Here is a 21,500-nt window from a genome sequence, read left to right on the forward strand (position 1 = left end):
CCGAACGAGACGTTCCCGAACATTCAAGACCCGTAGTTTTTTTTTTTCCAAAAACTCTGAATGTTTTATTTAAATTTGAATATTATCTACTATGTTTTATTTTATGTTTTATTCAATTTTAATTTTAAATTTTAAAAATTTTAATTTTTTTCCAAAAAAAAATAATTTTTAAAAAAAATAAATTTTTTAAAAAAATAATTTTTTTCAAAATTCCGAGGGAATGGAGGTCCTCGGATAATTCCGAGGAACTTTTATCCCTCGGTAAATTCCGACGAACATTAAGTTCCTCGGAATTGTCTGAGGGAAAGGATTCCTCGGAATTTTCCGATAAATATTCCGAGAAATATTTCGTCGAAACTTCCGAGGATTGGACCATCGGAATTCCTTCGGTATTTTCCGAGGAACCTTCCGACGAACATTGTGTCCTCGGAGTTTCCTCGGAATTTTGTTTCCTCGGAATTCCGTCGGAAAATTCCGACGGAATTCCGAGGAATTATGAATTTCCGAGGAGTTATTTCCGAGGACTTTTTTCGTCGGTATGTCCTCGGAATAACGTTATTCCGACGACATACCGACGATTTTTTCCCTCAGTATCCCGATGTTTTCTTGTAGTGCTTATTGTTTTTCATCAGCTTTGATTTCTAATTCCCTTTGAATATTCCCTTCCTTGTTGTTTTATTAGTACCTTTTTTGAACTACTATTAGTATTAGTACCTTCTACAATCATATGATTTCATTTTCTTATATTCATCATGCATGGACGAGACTGACAATTCTTTTCATAAATTAGAATCTAAATATATGTATGACTACGGATATTCCACTCTTGAAGGCTAATTAACAAAGTATTTTAATATTAAGATGTATAGTATTGACAAACTACTTGATGAAAATTGTTATTATGAAAAGTTGAAAACAACATATGAATATATGATATATCTTCATGGAGAAGCAATATATAAGTAAACTGATAAGTACCTCTCGCCACAAACTTGCACTCAATCGGAACAAGTTATCGTCACGTCAAATGTAGTAGATCATTATCAAGTTGTTTTGTTATTTGAATTTTTGAACTCAACATCATCACCATTTCATTACTAAAGCTTTTAAGTTTTAACTAAAAAAAAAAGAGAAAATCGGCTGGTGATTTGGGCTTTTGATAATCTTAAAGGGCCCATATAATTGCAAAATGACGGCCCATAGAAAGAGAGGCGAATCACGAATTCACGATCAAGGAACGATTTCACATAAACCTTCCTCTTAAAATCCCTAGCGTCCGTCCACTGGTCTGCGATCTTCGAATCTGATTTTTGGGAATCAAAGTACTATAATGGGTTTGACGAATTTCATACTGACGGTGGCCGGAGTAGGCGCCGTTGTGATGCTATTGAAGGGCGACGTGAAGCAATCTGCCACCGTATTGAGGCGCAACGTCAAGCACATCCGCAACTGGCTCGAAGAGGAATCTTCCGCCGCCTCCAAGTTAGCCCTCTTTCTCTTTCTCGATCATGATTCCTTTTTTTATTTTCCTTTCACGAAGGTGTTTGTTTAGGGATTATGATTTTGTCTGTTATGATCCTTAGTTTCTAATCATCCGCAGCTGCTAGATTTCATTTCAGAGTAATCTTTGATTGAATTCGTAATGATAATTCAAACGAAACTGTAGTTTCTTTGGTGACCAGTTTCTAAGATTTGGTAACTTTAATTTTTCTTCCACTAAGATTGATTAGTGTAGTAATGACTTGATGGTGACACTGGTTTAAGTGTGCAAAAGAGGAGCGTGGTTCAGTGCTGGTTATTAGATAGCAACCCAAAAGCAAAGTGTGTGTGTGAGTGGCTGATGAGTTTGCCTGTGGGGTTTTTTTTTTTTCAGGGCAGCGCAGTCAGCAAAACCAAAGGAAATTGAAACCAAGGTTCCGGAGAAGGATGTTCCAAAAGACAAGAATTAGTTTGTGTGTGTGTGTAGTGCTTTTCTGTATACATACACGAAGGCTTTTTCTGTTTTGTGAAGAGTTGTGGATGTATGACTCCAGTTTCAACACTACTTAGCTGTGAATTTTTGTTTTGGTTTGTCAGTCTCCATCTCTCACATCTTAGCGCTTGACCACTGTTGGAAGTGAATGAAACACAATAATATCCATTATACTTCTTGTAACTCACATTTTCCAAGGGATTATTTCTTTATATATATCTGAAATTTGATTGAACATGTACTTATTTGGCATCCGTAATTGCATACTCTCTTCGTTACTTATGTCTTCATCCAGTAGATCACATGTGCTTAAAGCCTCTAGCGACGCATTGTGGTCACAATTTGTATGTTTCTAAACCTTGGTTAATGAAAAAGTTGTCGTTGAGTTAAAAAAAAAATTGCATATTCTCTTCTGAAATAAAGCTTAACAAAAGCTATTAGCTCGCTAGAGTTTTCCTCCCTCGTCGTGATGAAAACCGTCTTTTAAGAAAAAAGCCTGGCATGATAAATGGGCTTTCTGTTGTGAAGGCCCAACAATGCAGACTCTTTAAAGAAAATAAATTTGCCTGAAAAGCCCAAGGCTCTATTCCTCCATCGCATGCGAGGGTAAAAAGGTAACAAACACTCACCGGGACTGAGAATTTTCCGCCAATAATTTTCCGATCATACCGGAGCTTTTATACAGTCGACCATGTTACTTTCGACGGTTTCGAGCTCCGCGCCTGTCTTCCGCATCGGTGAACCACCGGTGGCCGCAATTGGTTGGAAGCAAGCGTACGCCAATTCCTCCTGACCTCCATTCATCATCTTCATCGCTTTATCGCCACTTCTTTAATTTCTCTCACTGTGTTTTTGGTTCGGTGACAGGTTGAGATTTCGGAGGAGGACGAAACGTAGTGTAATCTCTTGCGATTATTCATGCCTCGAGGTGAGTGGGTGAATGTCTTTCCACTATGATTTTTCTTTCTGTTTTCAGTGAATGTAGTTGATTCAGCTTAATGTTTTTTCATTTCCTTTCCTAAATCGTTTGGTTTGTGTTCATTTGCATTTTGAAGGTTAGGGATATATGCTACCGTCCACCTGGCACAGAGTTGAATATTTTGAATGGTGTTAATCTTTCTCTCCGTGAGAAGAGGTTCTCTTTCCTTTTATCTCATTTATTGCGTTGTCTCTCTTTTGAGCCATTTAGCTTCTTTCTCTGCGTGTATAATAAGCATGCCTAATAAATAGTTTTGCGTTTCTATTCTTTCTGCAGCTTCGGCTTGATTTTTGGCAAGAGCGGGAGTGGGAAAACTACCCTTCTTCAGGTTCATTGTTTCACGATCATACACAGTTTTTAATCTTACAAACCTTCGGGTCTTTACCTTCTTGTCTTTTGCAGCTTCTGGCGGGGCTGAACAAACCAACATCAGGTTCGATTTGCATCCAAAGATATGGGGATGATGGCCAGCCAAATGCGGATTCTGAGTTGTTGCCCACTGAAAAAGTTGGCATCGTTTTCCAGTTTCCAGAGAGGTACTAGTAGTCATTATTACCCTTTTGTTTGATCTTATCAGTGACAAGAAGATACTGATGTGTAGTTTTTGTTGTTGCTGTGGCTAGATTCTTTGTTGCAGATAATGTGCTTGACGAGATTACTTTTGGTTGGCCAAGGCAAAAGGGTAGTTTGCAGTTAAAGGAGCAGCTGACTTCAAACCTCCAGAGAGCATTTAATTGGGTATCCCTCTCCTCCTGGTTCGGTCAATGGTCATATTGTGTTCAGTGATACTCTCTTGTAGTTGCTTTCTTATTGAATTGTTAGGTTGGGTTAGACAGCATCCCACTTGATAAAGACCCTCAGTTATTAAGTGGAGGTTACAAGCGTCGGCTTGCACTAGCTATTCAATTGGTGAGACCAAAGTTTTTTTTCCACTTATGCAAAAATTGATCTGTTCTAAGTATTCATGCTTTTTGTAGGTGCAAACTCCTGATTTATTGATTCTGGATGAGCCCCTCGCTGGTCTTGGTATGACAGATCCTGCTTCTTCTCTCTCCTGTGTGTTTTTGCTTGTCGTTCTTTACAGAATATGTTTCTTCTTTTCTTTTTGGTGTTCTCTCTGCATATGATCTTCATTTTTCTTTTCATTTGCATGGAACCCACGAACGGTTTCTCGTACTATGTCATTATTGATTTTTCTCTGCATTCAGATTGGAAAGCACGTGCAGATGTTGCAAAGCTCTTGAAGCACCTAAAGAAGGAACTGACTTTACTTGTTGTAAGTCATGACCTAAGGTATGCTCAGTTTTTTCTTTCTCTTCTTTGCTTCGGTGTTAATGATTTTGCACACTTTCTTTTATATTTTTCTCATGAACATAGCGCCTTCTCTACACATGTACCTTGTTTGAGCTATTGTTATACAGTCGTCTCCCATATTTTCTTTTCTTTCAAGTATTAGTTATGGACCTTTTTAAGTAAAACAGTTTGAGCTCTTGTTAATGCGATGAATCCAATTTTTCTCCCTTAAACAATAGCTGCTATTGCTTTTCACCTCTCGTGCTTTTTGTATAAAATATTTCTGCAGAGAGTTAGCAACCTTGGTCGACCAGTCATGGAGAATGGAATCAGGTGGTGTTCTTGTTGCAGAGCGTCCACCAGTTTAGTTCGATATTCATTTTTGCCGAAGGTCCATCTACTTTTGATTATTCTGGTATTCTTGCAAAAAAGTGATATGGGATTTAACCCACGCATACATTTATTATTGTATGGAGTTTAGAGAGCCGCTCGTTCTTTTGTATAGGAGATAATGACATGTTACGGTTTATCAGTTGAGAGAGTTACAGTGTTTCTCTTATGAGATCAAAACGTATAACTGGATTTGAGTCAATGCGGACAAGAATGTTTTCTCTTCATTTTAGTTTGCCAAACCATGGATATGAGATATCTTGCTGCAATTATAAAACCCGGTGAATATTTATTATTACATAGAAGGGCATAACGACCATTCCCGCTAAATTTTGAACACATTTTACATAATCACACCACACGATTCACACATGCATGAACTGACATAACTCACTCGCACTTTTTAATTTGCGTTTCTTCTCATCCCTTACAGCTCCAACACGAAGTCTGCAAAGCAATGTTGGATTATTATCTCGTTCGACCACAAGCAGAAAACTAGTGCATGCCTAAATGGCATTGTATAATTTTTTTTTGTCTTTTAAAGTAAAGATCCAAAATCACATTCTTGCTTTGAAAAAAATGGGCTTATGAATATATCAATTAGTTGGGTATGATGGTGCACTTACAGTCTTCGTCTGTTTTGATCCAGTGTTCTCCTTTTCCAGATGAATGTGAATTTCTTAGCTCATATTGGATCCATCTTTTACTTGTCTTGTGACATGGTCTCACCTTCTCGGACATTAGTCCAGTAGAATTTCCTTTGCTGTTTTTTGGTTCTGTCATGCTGCTGTATATTTTGCTTTCCGTTATGGATTCTTCTGGATATACTTTCCTATGGAAAACTTGTGCCATCTGCACTTACAATAAATTTAAAGTTTGTTAGAACCAAGCTTTTCACTAGAGCTAATTCTGCAACAGTACTATAGAAGTGCTCTAGAAAATGCTTTCAACATGTTGTATATTTCAAGATGTTGCATTTTATAGATAGGCGTTTTAGAGAGCAGAGAAAAAAAAATCATACCTTTTGGAACTTCTTCTTGGTGGAAGCTACTTCAGTTTTACCACTGTCAGGGCTCCTGGAGGATAGGTGAAGCTTTTTCAGTACCTTCTTCACAAGATGCTTTGCAGACTTGTGAGTTGAACTGGCTTTCTTCTTTTTCTCCTCATACTTGTTTTCTGAATGCTTATCTTGCACCTCTGTTGCCTGAAACAGTTCTCCAAGTGATGCCCGTTCCTTCTTGCCTGCAACCTTTGTTTCTGATGATTCGATTTGAGAGCCAAAAAGATACTCTTGGAGCGGGAACTTCATTGGCTGATCATCTTCTTCGGCATCTACTCCCTCAGCGGCCTCAATGGTGGATGCAATAGTATTAGTGTCGCTGTTCCTTCCTGATGGTTGGTTGTGTCCTTCTTTAGCTTCAGCCTCAAGGAACTTCTCCAATTCATTGCTAATGAGCTTCAGATCATTCTCTGTTACTTCTGCATTATCTGTTGCTGGGTCCTCAGATGACATGCCAAATGTCGGTGTTGGTGGTTCGTCCAAAAATGTTTCTCCACCAAGGGTTCCAATGGCAAGAAAGCCATGAAAAAAATCACTGTTTCCCGCTTCACTGAGTCCTGCGAAGGAGCTTTCCTGGAACAGATTAAATTGTTTGCTGATTCCAGTACTGTATCTGGGGCTATCAAGGGACGGATGAGCTGAAAGGGGGAAATGACCGTTACCTGAAAAGGATTTACATGTGAAGAGAGGAGTTGTTAATTTTCTTCCAGCAAAGTGATGACAGCTACTGACGGAAAAAAAATAATGCATTTGCTCAAGAAATAATGAAAATGTCGACTTGTTGCAGTATACAGGCAGAGGCATCGCTAGCGAGAGATCTAGTTTAGCTGCTCTCACTCACGAAATCGATGGCCAAGTGTCAGGCAAATTGCTTTACACACGAGCACATGCACCCTACTCTTCTATCAGGTCAGTTGTTTAATTTTGTACAAATGGATGTTAAAGTAGTGAGACAATTAATGACTAGGCCCTAAAACGCTTGCTAAGTCTTATTGCTATTCTCCTAGAATTCAACACGGTTCCTATTCTTGTTCCCACACATTTTTTGACAATAAGCATTTAGAGAACTAAGAAGTACGGTTTAGTTACCAGTTGTAGCATCTTTCAATAGTTGTTTGCTATTATCCCGTGACTTATGATGCATCCAGCCCCAAAACTGTCAGAAAAATACGCATGGGTAAGTGTTGGCTACGAGTTAGTTGATATTTTTGTAGATATGGAACGTACCTTCATTTTCGTTTTGATACACGATACTAGAGGAGAAAGTGACTTTTATAGGGAACCATGATTGCTTGAATGCCCATGATATAGTAGTGAGTTAGTTCCTAACAGTACCTAAAGACTTTTAGGTTGATGACAGTGGAGACCAACACCAAGAAAGCTACAAAATTTTGGTTGGCCGTTCTCTTTCAAGATCACATCAAGAACAAGTTGGAGGCCCCTTACAAACATGAGGCTACTGTTGTGGTTACATGACACGGAATTGGAGTAGCTATCCGTAATTACAATCATCTATCATCTCAGGTATTACAGTTTGATCTTGAATTGAGTTTCTATATCATAAAAAGTAGTGGATATTTTTTTGGCGTTCATGAGCCATCGATATTATATTAACGAGTCGTTTTGTTAATAAAATATCCATAATAGTGGATGCAAAATGAATATTTCTATTGCTTTGTGTTGTGTAGCCTCTTGATTTTTAGAAATTCTTTCCTGCTAGTTTTGATAATATAATCAAACCATCTCATGTACGCATGAAGGGAGTATGCACTCTGTTTGTAATTTAGATACATAGCGAACGTGACTGGATGGTACAAACTATTAGTTATAGAAGAACAGTAAGCTTTGTTGTACACTGTGCTGCTTTCCAGAGAGATTTATTTAGTTTTATTTGAAAGAAGGATCAGTGCTGGCTCCTTGTTCACTTAAGAGTGATTGAAACTGCATTATGTTCAAATAGTTTCCTATGGAAAAAAGTACTGTTTCGTTCTGCTTTTTGTAGTCTTGGCCGTCTCTGACAAGAAGAAAAGGCATATATATATATATGACTACTGTTGTGCAGAAATGTAAAGAAAGAGTGCTTTTCCCAGGAAGCCTATGGGAAGCTCTGTGACAGAACAACAACGACTGCTTTTGATACTAGTTGATTTAGACAAGTGAAGCCGTCCACGACATCAGGTACTGTATTTCTGCAGCAATGTTTTGTTTGCGTTGTAATATTACTATTGATAATGTAGTGGGATTTTTCGCCTTTATTAAATACCCAAAACCGGGTTCCTTAGCCGTAAAAGCACATTGTTTTGGTAGATGCAAGTAGGAACTGAACCGTAAACACTTAGGCGTCTGTGTGAAAACACCATAGACAGTGAAGCAGATTAGATTAGATTAGAATTGATTTGATTAGATTAGCGGGAACAAAGACAAGGATGAGGGAACAAAATAAAAATGAGAAAGCAAAAGGGTGGTTAAGTAGGATTAAAAGAGGAAAGAAGCATCTGGGGGTGGAAAGATAGGAACAAACACAAGTAGTTAGTTATGAGGTATGGGACCAAGAGGGAAGCAGTACACTTTTGTTCCAGAATTAAACAAACTTACAAATGCTAAGTTTTGCAATCTCGAGTCACTTCCACTGCTCCCACTCCATTATATATATATATCTCTTTGAGAATGTGATGGACTTGTGTCAAAATTCACGTGGACACTTGATAAGCCGATTCTCTTCTTTGTCAGTTTCCCCAATCATATCTTCTTTTGGTATAATATCCAACAGTTTCACTTTCCTTTGTTCCCATGTTGATGATATACATAATAGAAAGATCAACAACAAAAAAAATAATCGTCTTTTCTATTATTTTTCTCTACTGTCTTCATCTGTAGTGGGTCATGACTCAAGAGTCCTCCCTCCTACACCAATCTGTGAAGTTGTCAAAAAAGATTTGATTCTGATAGTGACTGCTAGGGAGAGAGCTTATTAATCCGGTTTAACCGGGTCACCCAAGTTTGTCATTCCTACTGAGTAAACAGGTAAAACTTCTCCCTGTAATTTACACTTTACCGATTTTAATCTTATACTAGATTTTAATCCGCGTGTCCGCGCGGATGTTATTTTAATTTGCAATGTCAATTTTTTTAAGCAATTTTCTTGATATAATTGTATATATGTAACCATGTTAGTTAGGGATAAGTTTTTTGGTTTAATTCTGAATTCGGCTTGGTTTATTTGAATCTATGAAAACTTTAACCAAAGTCAACCCAAATTAGTTTAGTTTGGTATGTGCTTGTTTAGTTCACTTGTGTTGATTTTTTAGTTTTTTCTAGTCCAGTTACAAAAATATAAACAAATCATCATTTGACACGAAATCATTATTTTTTTTTCATTTTTAAACATAAAGCCAAACATCACAATAAACATGTAGAAGATGTAATCTAATAGTTTTATGTTGTTATCATTAAACCTAAGATCAATATCATAGGTAATTTTTCAATTGTGATACTAATGTAAGATATTCATATTCTTTTATTTTTAGTTGCGTTTTTCTGTTAATTTTGAAGTAAAATATAAATTATATTTAATTTTTAGGTTAAATGGTTAAATATATAAAATCTTAATATTATTAGTATATTTAATTAATCTAATTTAAAAATATTTCAGTTTTTTTGGTTCAGTTTAAAACCGAACCATTTGGATTGATAAAATCTTCAACGAAATGATTTAGACATATACTTTAGTTTGGTTTGGATCGGTTTGGGTTCGGATGGGTCGGTTTGGTTCGGTTTGGATTTTTTGCCCATCCTATTGTTAATTAATACTTAGTAGTGTATTTTTTATCACTTAATAATGTATTCTATGGTGATAAAAAAAATAAAGTTATAGATTAACATAAGTTATTCTTGTTAGATATATATCTTGTGTTGACAAAAAAAAAATATATCTTGCAAATGGATAATATACATTGTAGGAATATAATAAAGAAAATTACAACGGCAAATATTTTTATTATTGTTATTAATATCATAGCTTAAATTTAGGGGTTAGTTATGTTAAGTTAGTAAATGTTCAATAATCTTAGGAATATTTACTTGATCTCTTAACAACTAAATGTACTATATCGATAGAAAAAAAATTAATTTTTGAGTTTATGCTATGTCTAACTAAATAATGATTTGCTTGTTAGTGGGGTAAGAAGTTAATGAGATTTTTATTGCTTAGTGTAATCTGTCGTGGAGTACTATGAATAATTAGTTTAGTTTTAGAGTTAATACTAATGATATTACATTGTAATGATTTTAGGAAAAATAAGGGTCAAATCTTATTTATAGTGTTGTTTTAATAGTTTAGATGGGCCAAACATGGCCACTATGAGTTAGACTTCTAACTAATGGGCCGGCTCACTAAGTAATATCTTACTCTTCTTCTCCTCTCCAACTTGTCAGCAACCAGAAATGGTGACGTCATCTATCATGAGACCTGCGGCGGAGCTCGCGGTCAGGATCGGCCGTGAGCTTCTCAAGGTCTCCGCAACATCTCGTTCACCTCGGACATGGAGTCCATCGATGGAACAAACTCTCCACAGTCTCGGCTTTCGTCACTCAATAAGCCCTTCGCTTGTCTCTCGAGTCATCGACCCGTTCCTCCTCAACCACCACTCCTTAGCACTCGGGTTCTTCAATTGGGCCGCCCAGCAACCCGGCTACACTCACGACTCCATCTCTTACCACTCCATCTTCAAAACTCTTTCCCTTTCTCGACAGTTCTCCGCCATGGACGCTCTCTTCAAACAGGTCAAAACCCAGAGAATCCTCCTCGATTCCTCCGTGTATCGCTCCCTCATCGACGCGCTTTTGTTAGGTAAGAAAGCTCAGAGCGCGTTTTGGGTTTTGGAAGAAGCTCTTTCGACGGGTCAGGAGGTTCATCACGATGTGTGCAACCGTCTCTTAGCTGCGTTAACGTCTGATGGTTGTACTGATTATGCACAGAAACTGTTCGTTAAAATGCGTCAGAGAGGTGTTTCTCTGAATACACTTGGCTTTGGTTTGTATATAGGAAGCTTCTGTAAAAGTTCTGATACAGATCAGGTCTTGAGACTTGTGGGTGAGGTTAAAAAGAGTAACTTTGAAATCAACGGATCCATTATTGCGCTCTTGATTCTCCATGGTCTTTGTAAATGTTCTAGAGAGATGGATGCTTTTTACATTTTGGAAGAGCTGAGAAACATTGATTGCAAACCGGATTTTATGGCGTATAGAATCGTAGCTGAAGCGTTTGTGGTAACTGGGAATCTGTACGAGAGACAGGTTGTGTTAAAGAAGAAGAGAAAGCTTGGTGTAGCACCGAGGAGTAGCGATTACAGAGATTTCATCTTGGATTTGATCTCTGCTAAACGTTTGACTGAGGCTAAGGAAGTGGGTGAGGTGATTGTGAGTGGAAATTTCCCTATTGATAATGATGTCTTAGACGCGTTGATTGGATCAGTCTCTGCGGTTGATCCAGATTCTGCTGTTGGATTCTTGAATTACATGGTGATAAACACAGGGAAAATGCCTGCGATTCGAACTCTGAGTAAACTGAGTAAGAATCTTTGCAGGCACGAGAAGGGGGACCTTCTGATAAAGGCTTATGAGGTTTTATCAAGCAGAGGTTATTTTTCAGAGCCTGAGAGTTACAGTCTGAGGATATCGTTCTTGTGCAAGGCCGGGAGAGTCAGAGAAGGGTACAGTGCTCTGCAAGAAATGAAGAAGAAAGGGATTGATCCAGACGTTTCGCTCTATAACGCTCTCATCGAAGCTTGTTGCAGAGCGGAGATGATCCGTCCAGCGAAGAAACTGTGGGATGAGATGTTCGTAGAGGGATGCAGAATGAATCTGACGACGTATAATGTACTTATCAAGAAATTGTCGGAGGTAGGCGAGGTAGAGGAGTCTTTGAGGCTGTTTCGGAAGATGCTTGAGAAAGGGATAGAACCAGATGAAACAATCTATACGTCTCTCATCGAAGGCCTATGTAAAGATACACAACTTGAAGATGCTTTGGAAGTGTTCAGAAAGTGTATGGAGAGCGATCAAATAGTTGCGAGAAGGGTATTGATCACGCTTGTTTTGAATCTATGTAGCAACGGTGAGAGAACAAATATATATGTCTTTTAGGTTACGTTTAATTGCCTTGCAAGTTAAGTTTGTGATTGATTCGTTCGGTGTATTATGCGTGTAGGCCATTTTGGTGAGGCGTCTCAGCTGCTGCGCGAGAGAGAACATTTGGAACACACAAGTGCACATGTAGTGTTGTTGAAATGTGTGGCTGATGCGAAAGAGGTTGAGATCGGAATCAAACATATGAAATGGATCAAAGAGGTGTCTCCATCTCTTGTTCACACCATTTGTTCGGACCTTTCGGCGTCTTTCTGTTCATCATCTGATCCTGATTCCATTCTTCCGTTTATTCGAGCACTTGAGCTCTCATAGCTACACCGATAGGCAAATTTATTGTGTAGACCAGATCCTATACCCTAGACTGTAATGGAGTTGTCTGGGTGAATGAATGTATACATTACAAGTTTATGTAAGAATTATTCAAATGAATATTTTCTTACGGTACATTTGGTTTAGGTGAGTCTTTTTCATGATTAAAAGTGTTATTGATGTAAAGGTCGAAGTACCGAAGAGAAGCAAATCTGTGAAGCTATTGGATCAGGTATGTACATCTCATCTCTGACGCAACGGTCGGGTCAAATCACAGCTTTTTTTTTTGGCTGGTGTCCACGTACTGTGGAGTGTGGACCATTAAGGCAGTTATTTACCGGATTTAAACAAAAAAAAAGGCAGTTATTTACCTGCAGTTAAAAGTTATTACGGTTGAGATTTGGGTAGCTATATATAAAGAACGCTATCCAGAGACAGTGATTACTATATTACATATTAAACATTAGTGTGATTAAGAGAGACAAATTAAAGAGCTAAGCTTAAAACAAACGCACACTCTTCTCCCCTCAAACTCTAATTCAACACTAAGATTAACCTCATATCTTTTGTGTTCTTGGAACCAAAGAAAGTAACAAACAGAAAAAGGAAAAGGAAAACGCAGAAGAAGGTGGACATGGGGTCAGAGCCAGAGAGCACCAGCATCTTTGAGAAGAGGAACAAGTGAGCCGTTGATATGTGAAGCCATCACTCTCTCCATTGATCCTAACATCTTCCCACCGATGAATACCACCGGAAGTGCCCCCGGGGAAGTGGGGCTGGAGCAGCCAAGGAGACGAAGGAGGGCTCGGTGGATATCGACGCCATAAGGGAGGAGGTCGAGCTCATGGACGGCAGGGCTGGCTCCCATTCCGCGGAAGAGACGCTTCATGGCGTGGCACATGGAGCAAGTGCTCACGCTGAATATAACCACCGCATTTTCTGCAGCCATGGACTCTATCCTAACAAGTGTCTCCGATGGAAAGACTGCCATGTTGTTCACCTTATTACAGGACAGCGAGCCCCGAGTTTCGGTTTTTTATTGCATTTTGTCTTTCTTAGTTAGAGAGATAGTGTGTGAGTTGGTTGGGATGTGGAAAAGAGTAAGATGCATGCAGACTATTTATAGAAGGTGAGCTCTACATTTGATTGGTACATTTTATTATTTATTTATTCTATATTCCAAATGAGAACAAAGTAACTGATGGTATAACTGATAGCCATGGTTAAGTTAGCTTTTCTAATAATATGATATTTACTAAAGTTTAAATATGTTTATCAGCGTTTTTAAACAATATAAAGTGTGGAATATTTTTGACATTTTCAGTTAATTAGGTTAATAGAATAAAGGAATTGTTGGTAATAGATATTATATCATTCTTGTCGGCTATTACCGCAATAACGTCTTAATTATACAGTTACACTAGCTAGCTGTGTCTTCAAAAATCGTCCACTATCTAAATAGATGTGCATAAAATATATGATTCATTGTGATTTATAGAACAGCGCCGAATAAAAACTTTGACGCTGCCAACATTATGTGAGCATTGAGCAAGTAGTAACATTGAGATGAGGTCGAATGTTTTAGATATGGCCGGTGATTTTCCATTATATTCCATTTTAATTTATGCTTGAATTCTCTGATCAATCTCTTTAAACAAGCTACTTAAAATATCATTATCAATATGATCATACAGAAATTGGAATATTTTGTTTGGAACGCAATCCAAGTAGGGCATCGATAAAGGCAAATACATTTATATGAGTGGAATATATAATCAGGATAGAATTTTGTGTAATCATTTATCCTAGGTTCAGTGGAGGATATATAAATTACGCAAAAATTCATACAAAAAATAGAAATAAAGGAGTCATCAATATGCTTGGAATGACCTTTTCTTTGAAAAAGAGGCACTGCTAATTTTGATATAGTTGCACAACCAGCATTTACTTGCTAGCTAGTAGCTAACATCAGGAATGTCAGTGTTCTTGATGTATAGAAACTACAAGTTGCCATGTGTTCTTGCTAACATCTTTATATTTATATATGGTAAATCAAAGTAGTGATTTCTGATTTAAATAAAACTGCATAATTCATATAATGTAGACTGTAATTGTAGATAAGTTCAGTAAAAGTCTGGAAGAAGGTTGAATTCACATGCCTTTTTGGCTTCCATCATATGCATGCTTCTGCCTTTTTTTTATCTTGCCTTCTAGTTTCTCATGTTTGACCAACCCTTCCACCCCCCCCCCCCCAAAATAATATGAATAAACGTTGTCAGCACAATGAAATTTATAGGTACCAATCTGCTATGAGTCACACCTCTCATCGATTCCATACTAATAAAGTTCCTAACATTATTAATATTTTACATCTATCTTATCACATTTCTGAATTCTTTTGTTTATTTATTTAAATAAAAAGAAAGGATGATCATTAGGACATGACTATAGTAGTTTAAGTGAGTCCGAAGAGTTATATGTCCCTTCATCAGTTTTAGATTTTGGTGAATAAACTAGAGCTGATTTATATTAAAAACAATTTTGAGGGACTGCACTTGTCCGACCACACTTTAGTTATATTACAACAACATCACCTAGAACAAGAAAAATATGAAATAGCTCCAAGTCTTAACACACATTGTTAGCTTTGTGTTGCATTAAGAAGAGGTCTTAAAGTACGCAAGAGTGAAGAGCTCTCAAACATTGCTCTACCTCTTCATCATTCACTATCAATGAAATGTTTACCTGACAAAACACATTTTCCACTCATTATAAAACAAAACCATAACAACACAATATCAAAACAGTGTAGACATTAACATAACGTGAGAAAAGACTTTTGCCCCCACTCAGTTCCAATTATCATGAAAGTAAATATTCCATTGATGGAAAAATGTTGCAAGGATAACTGATAACAACAAGAGTAATGAGACAAATCGGAAAACACAACAACAATCTCAAAAAACTGCCCTCACCAAAGGACACACTTCAAGCATTCATGTAATGATTCAGTTTGTAAAGCAAAACTTTTCCTACAGCGTTTCCCATAGCCATGAAACCACTTCCAGGGCTGAAGTCCAAGCAGCGAGGGTACTCCATATTTTGCTTTGGCGGTGGCCAGTTTGAGAAGACGGTTAGTGACGGAACATGGACAAGCTTCACACTGTCTTTATTCATCCTCGAGATTATAGCTAGAATCTGACCATCATGATTGAACTTCATGAAATCAATCTCTGAAGTGAGATTGTCCACCGTCTTTATCGGCTTCCTCTTGCCTCCCAAGAACTCAGCCTTCTTGTAGATGTTCACGATCCCTCTATCAGTCCCAGAGGCAAACAAAGCTCCGTTCGGTGAGCTGCAAAGCGAAGTCCCGCACGTGCTGCCTTCATCCACACCTTTGTATAAACACTTCATCGTTCTCAGATCCCATACGTAGACTTGCCCGTCCCCTCCTGAGCTCAGCAGCTGCTTCCCATCGTCGCTGAACGCCAAAGACCTCACTGAACCGTTCATCTTCAACGTTCCCGTCAGCTCTTTGGTCTTTGTGGACACAAGCAAGATGTAACCTCCGTTTCCCATGAAGGCTACGGTCTTGGAGTCTTGCGACACTTCGAAACTCTCCAAGCTCTTCTCCTCTCTACCAACCAATGGACCAATCTTGTCAAACTTCGCATTCTCCAAATCAAAGCTGTAAAAGTACTTCCTCCTCCCCGAGACAATCACCTGAGAGCCGTTGGGCAAGAAGGCCGCTTTGTGAATGGGACAGTCCTCGAGAAAGATGCTCTGTATCTTTGTGTTCCTCGTCCCATCGATCTGGAAAAACCTCAGCCTTCTATCGTTTCCGGCCGTGAGAAGCAGCTGAGCGTTTTGATGGAACTGGACGGAGTTAATCGGAGCGTCTGAATGATCTGCTATGTTGGCATCCGCTTGTTTTGAATACTCAAGAAGACCAGAACACAGCTTGGAGCCACCGGACTTCACCACAAGATCTTCGTTTGTTCTGAGTATATCATCATCATCATTATCACCACCATCATCTGAGGAATCTCCATCAGTGATTTGAGAATCAGTCCTCGCCCATTCTGTTCCAGGGTTAAGCTTAGCGTGATGAGCTCTCAACCTAGCAATGTACTCAGAACCAGAGATTAAACCCTCATCCTCCTCTTTCCTCAGCTTCCTCAGACGGTTAACACTAGCTATGTTAATATTAATCTCTTTCTCTTCTTCATCCTCCCAAGCAGCTTCTCCCTTCCTAATAACTCTCTCATCGTCAGAAACTTGCTCATCATCATCATCATCATCATCATCTTCAGAATCTGGGGCTTGCCTTACAGCAGAACGATCTACACGAAACAAATCAGATCCTTCCACATCTGCTTCTCTCTCACCAAATGAAACAGGGTTGTAGAGTGATCCAAACAACAGATTCTCAAGCTTCTTCATTTCAACCTGCTCAGACTCTCTTTGCTTCTCTTCCTCCATCTTCCTTCTCTTGGCCCTTACGTCATCTTCGGTCTCTTCTCTTCTAGCCTTGCTCGTCGGAGCGTTCTGAGATAACGTACTCATCGCTCAATTCCACAGCTGCATCAAAAGAACCAAGTCTAAGATTCGCACACAAGTTCACAGAGCTTAAATTAAACCTAGTTTCGGTAAGGATTGCTATACAAGCAACAACTTTAAACCTAAGCTACGGACTTACATCGGCGACGGCGAGAGAAGGTTCTCTTCTTCTCTGTATGAGGATTAGGGTTTTAAGAGGTTTTTACGAAAATGTCGTTACGTGCCTTTTTAATGGGTCAGCAACGGTGTGTACGCAAACCTTGAAAAGCCCATGGGCCATAAGAGAAATAGATCGTAGGCCCAATGGCATTTTAAGCATATGCCTTGTTCCAACGGAATCTGATTTTTTTCAACAAAATAAATCAAACAAAATTAGAAAATATCGTTACATGCCTTTTTTATGGGTCAACGGCGTGAACTTTACGTCCTTTGAAAAGCCCATGGGCCATGACATGTTTTTAGAGAATAAAATATTGTTATAGCTGGTATTGTCGTAATTGTTCCAAAGTATATTCCAACGGAATCTGATTGGCCAATAAAGAGACGAGATTCATGAGGTAATAACATCACTGGTCTTCTTTTTTGGGCAGCGCGTGAGATCGGACATCGACAAAAAGTACAAAACACATTGCTCTCATCTTATCTCCCGTCCTCCGTCGCGATGGAAACGCCGAAGACTTCTTCTCTGATCCCCAGCTTCCTCTATTCCTCATCTCCGAGATCTATTCTCGAGAAGTCTCCTTCTCCGGCCGCTCGTTCATCTCCGGCGACGATGGTGTCTCGGAAGAGTTTCCTAATTGCGTCTCCAACGGAGCCGGGGAAGGGGATCGAGATGTACTCGCCTGCCTTCTACGCCGCGTGTACATTCGGTGGAGTTCTCAGCTGTGGTCTGACTCATATGACCGTCACCCCTCTCGATCTCGTCAAGTGCAATATGCAGGTTCGTTAATCCAACCTTTTTTTTTTTTTTTTTCGTTAATCTAACCTTATAGATCAATTATCACTTGTCCACGTGTTGAGATCTGCGTTTTTTCTATAATTCAAAACATTTCGATCTGGTTAGTTTGACTGTTCTGTCTGAATTTTACTTGACGTTTGTATTTGTGGATTGGTTCACTTTTGGTCTTGATGTTATTATTACATTGCTAACCAGATTGATCCGGCCAAGTACAAGAGCATCTCGTCTGGTTTTGGGATTCTCCTTAAAGAGCAAGGAGTCAAAGGCTTTTTCCGTGGATGGGTTCCTACTCTGTTGGGTTACAGTGCTCAGGGTGCTTGCAAGTTTGGATTCTACGAGTTCTTTAAGAAGTACTACTCCGATCTTGCTGGACCTGAGTTCGCCGCCAAATACAAGACCCTCATCTACCTTGCTGGTTCTGCTTCCGCTGAGGTCATTGCCGATGTTGCACTTTGCCCTTTTGAAGCTGTTAAGGTCCGTGTGCAGACACAGCCTGGGTTCGCTAGGGGAATGTCTGATGGGTTTCCCAAGTTTGTCAAGTCCGAAGGATACGGAGGGTAAGTTTACGTTCTCTCCCTTGATATTGCTCTAGCCGTTTGTGTCTGATACATTTTTTAATTATTTTCACAGCTTGTATAAGGGTCTTGCTCCACTCTGGGGACGTCAGATTCCTTGTAAGTTCTGTCCTCTATTTTGAAACCTGTTGCACAGTATATGTTTTCTTTGTCGTTGGTCATGAAACATAATACATGATTCGTTACAGACACAATGATGAAGTTTGCTTCGTTTGAGACCATTGTTGAGATGATCTACAAGTACGCAATCCCCAACCCAAAGCACGAGTGCAGCAAAGGTCTGCAACTCGGAGTTAGTTTTGCAGGAGGTTATGTTGCTGGAGTGTTCTGTGCAATTGTCTCTCACCCCGCAGATAATCTTGTTTCGTTCCTCAACAATGCTAAGGGAGCAACCGTTGGAGATGTAAGTTAACATGTTTGACAACTGTTGATTTGTTTTTACTATAGGATTAGTATTGATGCTTTTGATGTGATGAAAATGTTGTTGCAGGCGGTGAAGAAGATTGGAATGGTGGGACTGTTCACTAGAGGGCTTCCTCTAAGAATTGTGATGATAGGGACATTGACTGGAGCACAATGGGGTTTATATGATGCTTTCAAAGTGTTTGTTGGCCTGTAAGTTTCTTTCTCTCTCCTTGCTAACTTTCTTCCTTCCAACAATACCTTCTTCAAAAGTTAAGAGTACAGAAATTCATTATTTATTTTAAATTTGATTCAGGCCAACCACCGGTGGTGTTACTCCAGCCCCTGTCATCGCAGCTGCTGAAGCCTAAGACTAAATGATGATGATTAAAAAAAAAACTTAGGATTTTTGTTTGAAAGAATAAAGAGAAACGTATGGCAATGAGGAAGAGTAAAGCTCATCCTCTTGATTCCAACTTGATTCATTTTTTTGGAAATTTGTGTTCTTGAATTGACGATAGTGCTCTTTCTTTTCACAATACTATCTCCCTATTTTTGTTTGTGTGATGTAATCTTAAAAGATGGGCGGGACAGACGCCAAGATAGAGAGTGTGGGCACACCCCACTTACTACTTTTGTTCTTTTTCATTTGGAAAAATCTCTTTCGGTTGCTCCCCCAATTTTACAGCTTTTACTTACTAGTACTGTCAAAAGTTTTTGCAATTATTTACGACAAAGAGTTAAAACAAATGAAAATCAATTCGCCCACCGTGGGGCTCGAACCCACGACCACAAGGTTAAGAGCCTTGCGCTCTACCAACTGAGCTAGACGGGCTTTGGTGATCTTTGCTATTGTTCGTCTTTGATTTACTAGCCAAATATTAACAAACTATGCTGACCAATATCAATACAAATGATTCGCTTATAAATAAACTCAACTTGTGTTACAAAAAAAATAAAAATAAAAAAATAAACTCAACTTCGTTTCAGTTTAAAACAATTTTTCCAAGTATTAGGCATTTATCAGTTTCATAATGCGAAAGAGAACTGGAACAGCGTAAATGGTTTATTTGTTTTTGTTTTAAATCGGACGAAGTCATTCAAGGTAGAGATCTCAAATCATCATTTGACAAGGTGGAGCTTGCAGGCAGAAAAAATAATAATAAAAAAAGCAGAAGGCAGGATCAAAATAAAAGAGAAAACTCCATGACTATGCTCTCAAAAAGATGTTATGACGCAAAACCAAAATAACTCTGTAACATAGTCCTCTGCAACACCAAAGTGAAAGTGTGTTCTACGTTTCTTACAAGTTTTCAAACTGTATTTTAACTGCTAAACACAAAAAGAAAAACATCGTACCAACCATTCTTAGCCTTAATTTCACTAACTTAGCGCTTCTTCTTGCTGCCCGCTTTTGCTAAATTGGACTTTGAAGGTGTTGCTACCAAGTATATGAACAAAACCACCATCGAGATCACTGAAACAAGTGATCCATATTTTGCCAGAATCCTCTGCAACAATTGAAACACAGTAAGATTAGAATTTTACTTTCGATAATTTTCACAGGGAGAAGAGAATTACACATTGAGTTACCTTGGCCTGTGATTATATCATAGCAGCATCAAGAGCAACATCCAAGACAAGGGAAACACGAAAGTCAATACTGAGAAGAGCCGTAAAGGAGAGACTGAAAGAAGGGTCCTTAAAAAATAAAATTTACCAGGGCAAGAGGGTCAGTTGGAGGTTTGTCTGCGAGAATGTCTAGAGCTATTGGAGTGGAGTAAGCTTGCTACAAACAAGAAAACCATAATACATCATTACATCAGATTATCATATTTTTAGTAAAACAATGATCACTACAATACCAAGTAATTCTGAATCAAAAGATTAATCACATTGTGCTAGAGTTATGGATAGTTTGTTATGGAATAAAGTTGTGAAATGGGTGAGTGAGAGGGGGTAACTGTATATTAATTTCATCATCTGAAAGAAGAAAGAAGGGCAGCTTATAAATGGCAAACCTGAAGAGCAGTCTTAGTGGGGATGCGGAAAGTAACAACCGCAGGAGCTCCATAGAAGGGTCCTTTAACCTTAGCCTCAAGTTCGAAGGAATGAGACAGAATACCTCCTCTGCATACATAAATCACATTAATGACGAAACGAATAAAAGCAGCTACAAAAGCATTAATGATTAAAAAGGAAGAAGAACTCACGCATCAAGTCTCTCCCATGATCTTGAAGTGTTTCCATTAACAACTTCAAAAGTTTTCTTAATCCAGGTGTTATCAACCAGAGTCACATCATACGCCGTCCTGAAACGTTTAGCGGATCAGATCATATGGCGTTTCGTATACTAGCTACTGATTCACATCCGCCACGTCACCAATCTATACAACAGATCTAAGGATAATTCTACAGCAGCTAATCTATTCGAATATAAAACGGATTTGAACTGAAAGCATATTAGATCATATCGATTGAGAGATAGAGAGAAATTACGCAGATCCTTGGTTGTAGATGTCGAAGGAGACGAGGACGCGCTCGGCGCCAGATTTGAGCCTGTTGAGAGTAGCTTTCTTGTGAACCACCATGAACGGCATTTCCGAGGTCGCGAACGAAGCGGAGACGAGCATGAAGACCGCCACGGCGGAGATCAGGAGCTTAGCTAAGGGGATGGCCATGGTGAGTGATGATCTTCGTTGGAATTTTGGTATGCAGATCTGCGATTGGTTTCCTCCGCTCGTGAACCCTCCGACGACGATATAAACCACACACACTCAGATACAAAAAAGTCAACGATGGGCCCAATTGTTTTCTTTACATGATAATGGGCCTATTGAAAGAGGCCCATTATG

General features: G+C 38.8%; 7 protein-coding genes, 1 non-coding gene and 1 pseudogene across 9 annotated transcripts; 4 read left to right on the forward strand and 5 right to left on the reverse strand.

Annotated features, from left to right (window-relative positions):
- Positions 1–1,213: 1,213 nt before the first annotated feature.
- Positions 1,214–2,213, forward strand: LOC125579030. Its single transcript, XM_048742318.1, has 2 exons — positions 1,214–1,482; positions 1,874–2,213. The coding sequence occupies exons 1-2, from the start codon at positions 1,331–1,333 to the stop codon at positions 1,947–1,949; spliced, it is 228 nt and encodes a 75-aa protein (XP_048598275.1). The 5' UTR covers positions 1,214–1,330; the 3' UTR covers positions 1,950–2,213.
- A 326-nt stretch (positions 2,214–2,539) lies between these two features.
- Positions 2,540–5,347, forward strand: LOC106372238 (ABC transporter I family member 11, chloroplastic). Of its 2 annotated transcripts, XM_013812407.3 has the most exons (11): positions 2,540–2,746; positions 2,840–2,900; positions 3,028–3,107; positions 3,228–3,279; positions 3,354–3,487; positions 3,575–3,689; positions 3,774–3,860; positions 3,929–3,977; positions 4,160–4,244; positions 4,534–4,635; positions 5,068–5,347. In XM_013812407.3, the coding sequence occupies exons 1-10, from the start codon at positions 2,664–2,666 to the stop codon at positions 4,610–4,612; spliced, it is 825 nt and encodes a 274-aa protein (XP_013667861.2). In that variant the 5' UTR covers positions 2,540–2,663; the 3' UTR covers positions 4,613–4,635; positions 5,068–5,347. The 2 variants fall into 2 exon arrangements, with proteins under 2 accessions (XP_013667861.2, XP_013667860.2); XM_013812406.3 differs by lacking the exon at positions 5,068–5,347 and having other exon boundaries at positions 2,541–2,746; positions 4,534–4,861.
- Positions 4,594–6,980, reverse strand: LOC106372237 (protein LAZY 1). The gene is made up of 5 exons (XM_013812404.3): positions 6,922–6,980; positions 6,784–6,850; positions 5,656–6,356; positions 5,261–5,486; positions 4,594–5,081 (listed from the first exon to the last, which is right to left on the reverse strand). The coding sequence occupies exons 1-5, from the start codon at positions 6,925–6,927 to the stop codon at positions 5,062–5,064; spliced, it is 1,020 nt and encodes a 339-aa protein (XP_013667858.2). The 5' UTR covers positions 6,928–6,980; the 3' UTR covers positions 4,594–5,061.
- Positions 6,981–9,955: 2,975 nt separating this feature from the next.
- On the forward strand, positions 9,956–12,287 carry LOC106416492 (pentatricopeptide repeat-containing protein At5g14080). The gene is made up of 2 exons (XM_013857387.3): positions 9,956–11,809; positions 11,903–12,287. The coding sequence occupies exons 1-2, from the start codon at positions 10,138–10,140 to the stop codon at positions 12,151–12,153; spliced, it is 1,923 nt and encodes a 640-aa protein (XP_013712841.2). The 5' UTR covers positions 9,956–10,137; the 3' UTR covers positions 12,154–12,287.
- Positions 12,288–12,339: 52 nt separating this feature from the next.
- Positions 12,340–14,794, reverse strand: LOC106416493 (annotated as a pseudogene).
- Positions 14,795–15,009: 215 nt separating this feature from the next.
- On the reverse strand, positions 15,010–16,951 carry LOC106418707 (U3 small nucleolar RNA-associated protein 18 homolog). Its single transcript, XM_048742319.1, has 2 exons — positions 16,850–16,951; positions 15,010–16,731 (listed from the first exon to the last, which is right to left on the reverse strand). Exon 2 carries the CDS (start codon positions 16,714–16,716, stop codon positions 15,139–15,141), a length of 1,578 nt encoding a protein of 525 aa, XP_048598276.1. The 5' UTR covers positions 16,717–16,731; positions 16,850–16,951; the 3' UTR covers positions 15,010–15,138.
- Positions 16,952–17,211: 260 nt separating this feature from the next.
- Positions 17,212–19,325, forward strand: LOC106418373 (mitochondrial phosphate carrier protein 3, mitochondrial-like). Its single transcript, XM_013859064.3, has 6 exons — positions 17,212–17,650; positions 17,864–18,225; positions 18,299–18,342; positions 18,432–18,646; positions 18,734–18,858; positions 18,962–19,325. Exons 1-6 carry the CDS (start codon positions 17,372–17,374, stop codon positions 19,014–19,016), a joined length of 1,080 nt encoding a protein of 359 aa, XP_013714518.2. The 5' UTR covers positions 17,212–17,371; the 3' UTR covers positions 19,017–19,325.
- Positions 19,326–19,407: 82 nt separating this feature from the next.
- On the reverse strand, positions 19,408–19,480 carry TRNAK-CUU. The gene has a single exon. It is a non-coding gene; the product is annotated as a tRNA-Lys (tRNA).
- A 355-nt stretch (positions 19,481–19,835) lies between these two features.
- On the reverse strand, positions 19,836–21,419 carry LOC106372248 (translocon-associated protein subunit beta). The gene is made up of 6 exons (XM_013812416.2): positions 21,145–21,419; positions 20,859–20,957; positions 20,667–20,775; positions 20,366–20,434; positions 20,239–20,244; positions 19,836–20,156 (listed from the first exon to the last, which is right to left on the reverse strand). Exons 1-6 carry the CDS (start codon positions 21,324–21,326, stop codon positions 20,034–20,036), a joined length of 588 nt encoding a protein of 195 aa, XP_013667870.2. The 5' UTR covers positions 21,327–21,419; the 3' UTR covers positions 19,836–20,033.
- Positions 21,420–21,500: the final 81 nt, after the last annotated feature.

This window comes from Brassica napus, chromosome A10, assembly GCF_020379485.1.
Source record: "Brassica napus cultivar Da-Ae chromosome A10, Da-Ae, whole genome shotgun sequence".
NCBI lineage: Eukaryota > Viridiplantae > Streptophyta > Magnoliopsida > Brassicales > Brassicaceae > Brassica > Brassica napus.

Bases quoted from the DNA above. Each gene is read 5' to 3' on its own strand.
- LOC106418373 (XM_013859064.3), top strand. From the start codon at position 17,372: ATGGAAACGCCGAAGACTTCTTCTCTGATCCCCAGCTTCCTCTATTCC. The intron at 18,343-18,431 runs GTAAGTTCTGTC...GATTCGTTACAG, and splicing joins CTGGGGACGTCAGATTCCTT to ACACAATGATGAAGTTTGCT. The intron at 18,859-18,961 runs GTAAGTTTCTTT...AATTTGATTCAG, and splicing joins TTCAAAGTGTTTGTTGGCCT to GCCAACCACCGGTGGTGTTA.
- LOC106372238 (XM_013812407.3), top strand. From the start codon at position 2,664: ATGTTACTTTCGACGGTTTCGAGCTCCGCGCCTGTCTTCCGCATCGGT. The intron at 3,488-3,574 runs GTACTAGTAGTC...TGCTGTGGCTAG, and splicing joins GTTTTCCAGTTTCCAGAGAG to ATTCTTTGTTGCAGATAATG. The intron at 3,978-4,159 runs GTATGACAGATC...CTCTGCATTCAG, and splicing joins TGAGCCCCTCGCTGGTCTTG to ATTGGAAAGCACGTGCAGAT.
- LOC125579030 (XM_048742318.1), top strand. From the start codon at position 1,331: ATGGGTTTGACGAATTTCATACTGACGGTGGCCGGAGTAGGCGCCGTT. The intron at 1,483-1,873 runs GTTAGCCCTCTT...TTTTTTTTTCAG, and splicing joins GAATCTTCCGCCGCCTCCAA to GGCAGCGCAGTCAGCAAAAC.
- LOC106372248 (XM_013812416.2), bottom strand. From the start codon at position 21,326: ATGGCCATCCCCTTAGCTAAGCTCCTGATCTCCGCCGTGGCGGTCTTC. The intron at 20,958-21,144 runs GTAATTTCTCTC...TAAACGTTTCAG, and splicing joins ATCTACAACCAAGGATCTGC to GACGGCGTATGATGTGACTC. The intron at 20,776-20,858 runs GTGAGTTCTTCT...TTATGTATGCAG, and splicing joins TCATGGGAGAGACTTGATGC to AGGAGGTATTCTGTCTCATT.
- LOC106416492 (XM_013857387.3), top strand. From the start codon at position 10,138: ATGGTGACGTCATCTATCATGAGACCTGCGGCGGAGCTCGCGGTCAGG. The intron at 11,810-11,902 runs GTGAGAGAACAA...TTATGCGTGTAG, and splicing joins TTTGAATCTATGTAGCAACG to GCCATTTTGGTGAGGCGTCT.
- LOC106418707 (XM_048742319.1), bottom strand. From the start codon at position 16,716: ATGAGTACGTTATCTCAGAACGCTCCGACGAGCAAGGCTAGAAGAGAA.
- LOC106372237 (XM_013812404.3), bottom strand. The intron at 6,357-6,783 runs GTAACTAAACCG...AATCCTTTTCAG, and splicing joins ATTGAAAGATGCTACAACTG to GTAACGGTCATTTCCCCCTT. The intron at 5,487-5,655 runs GTATGATTTTTT...TTGTAAGTGCAG, and splicing joins CCAAGAAGAAGTTCCAAAAG to ATGGCACAAGTTTTCCATAG.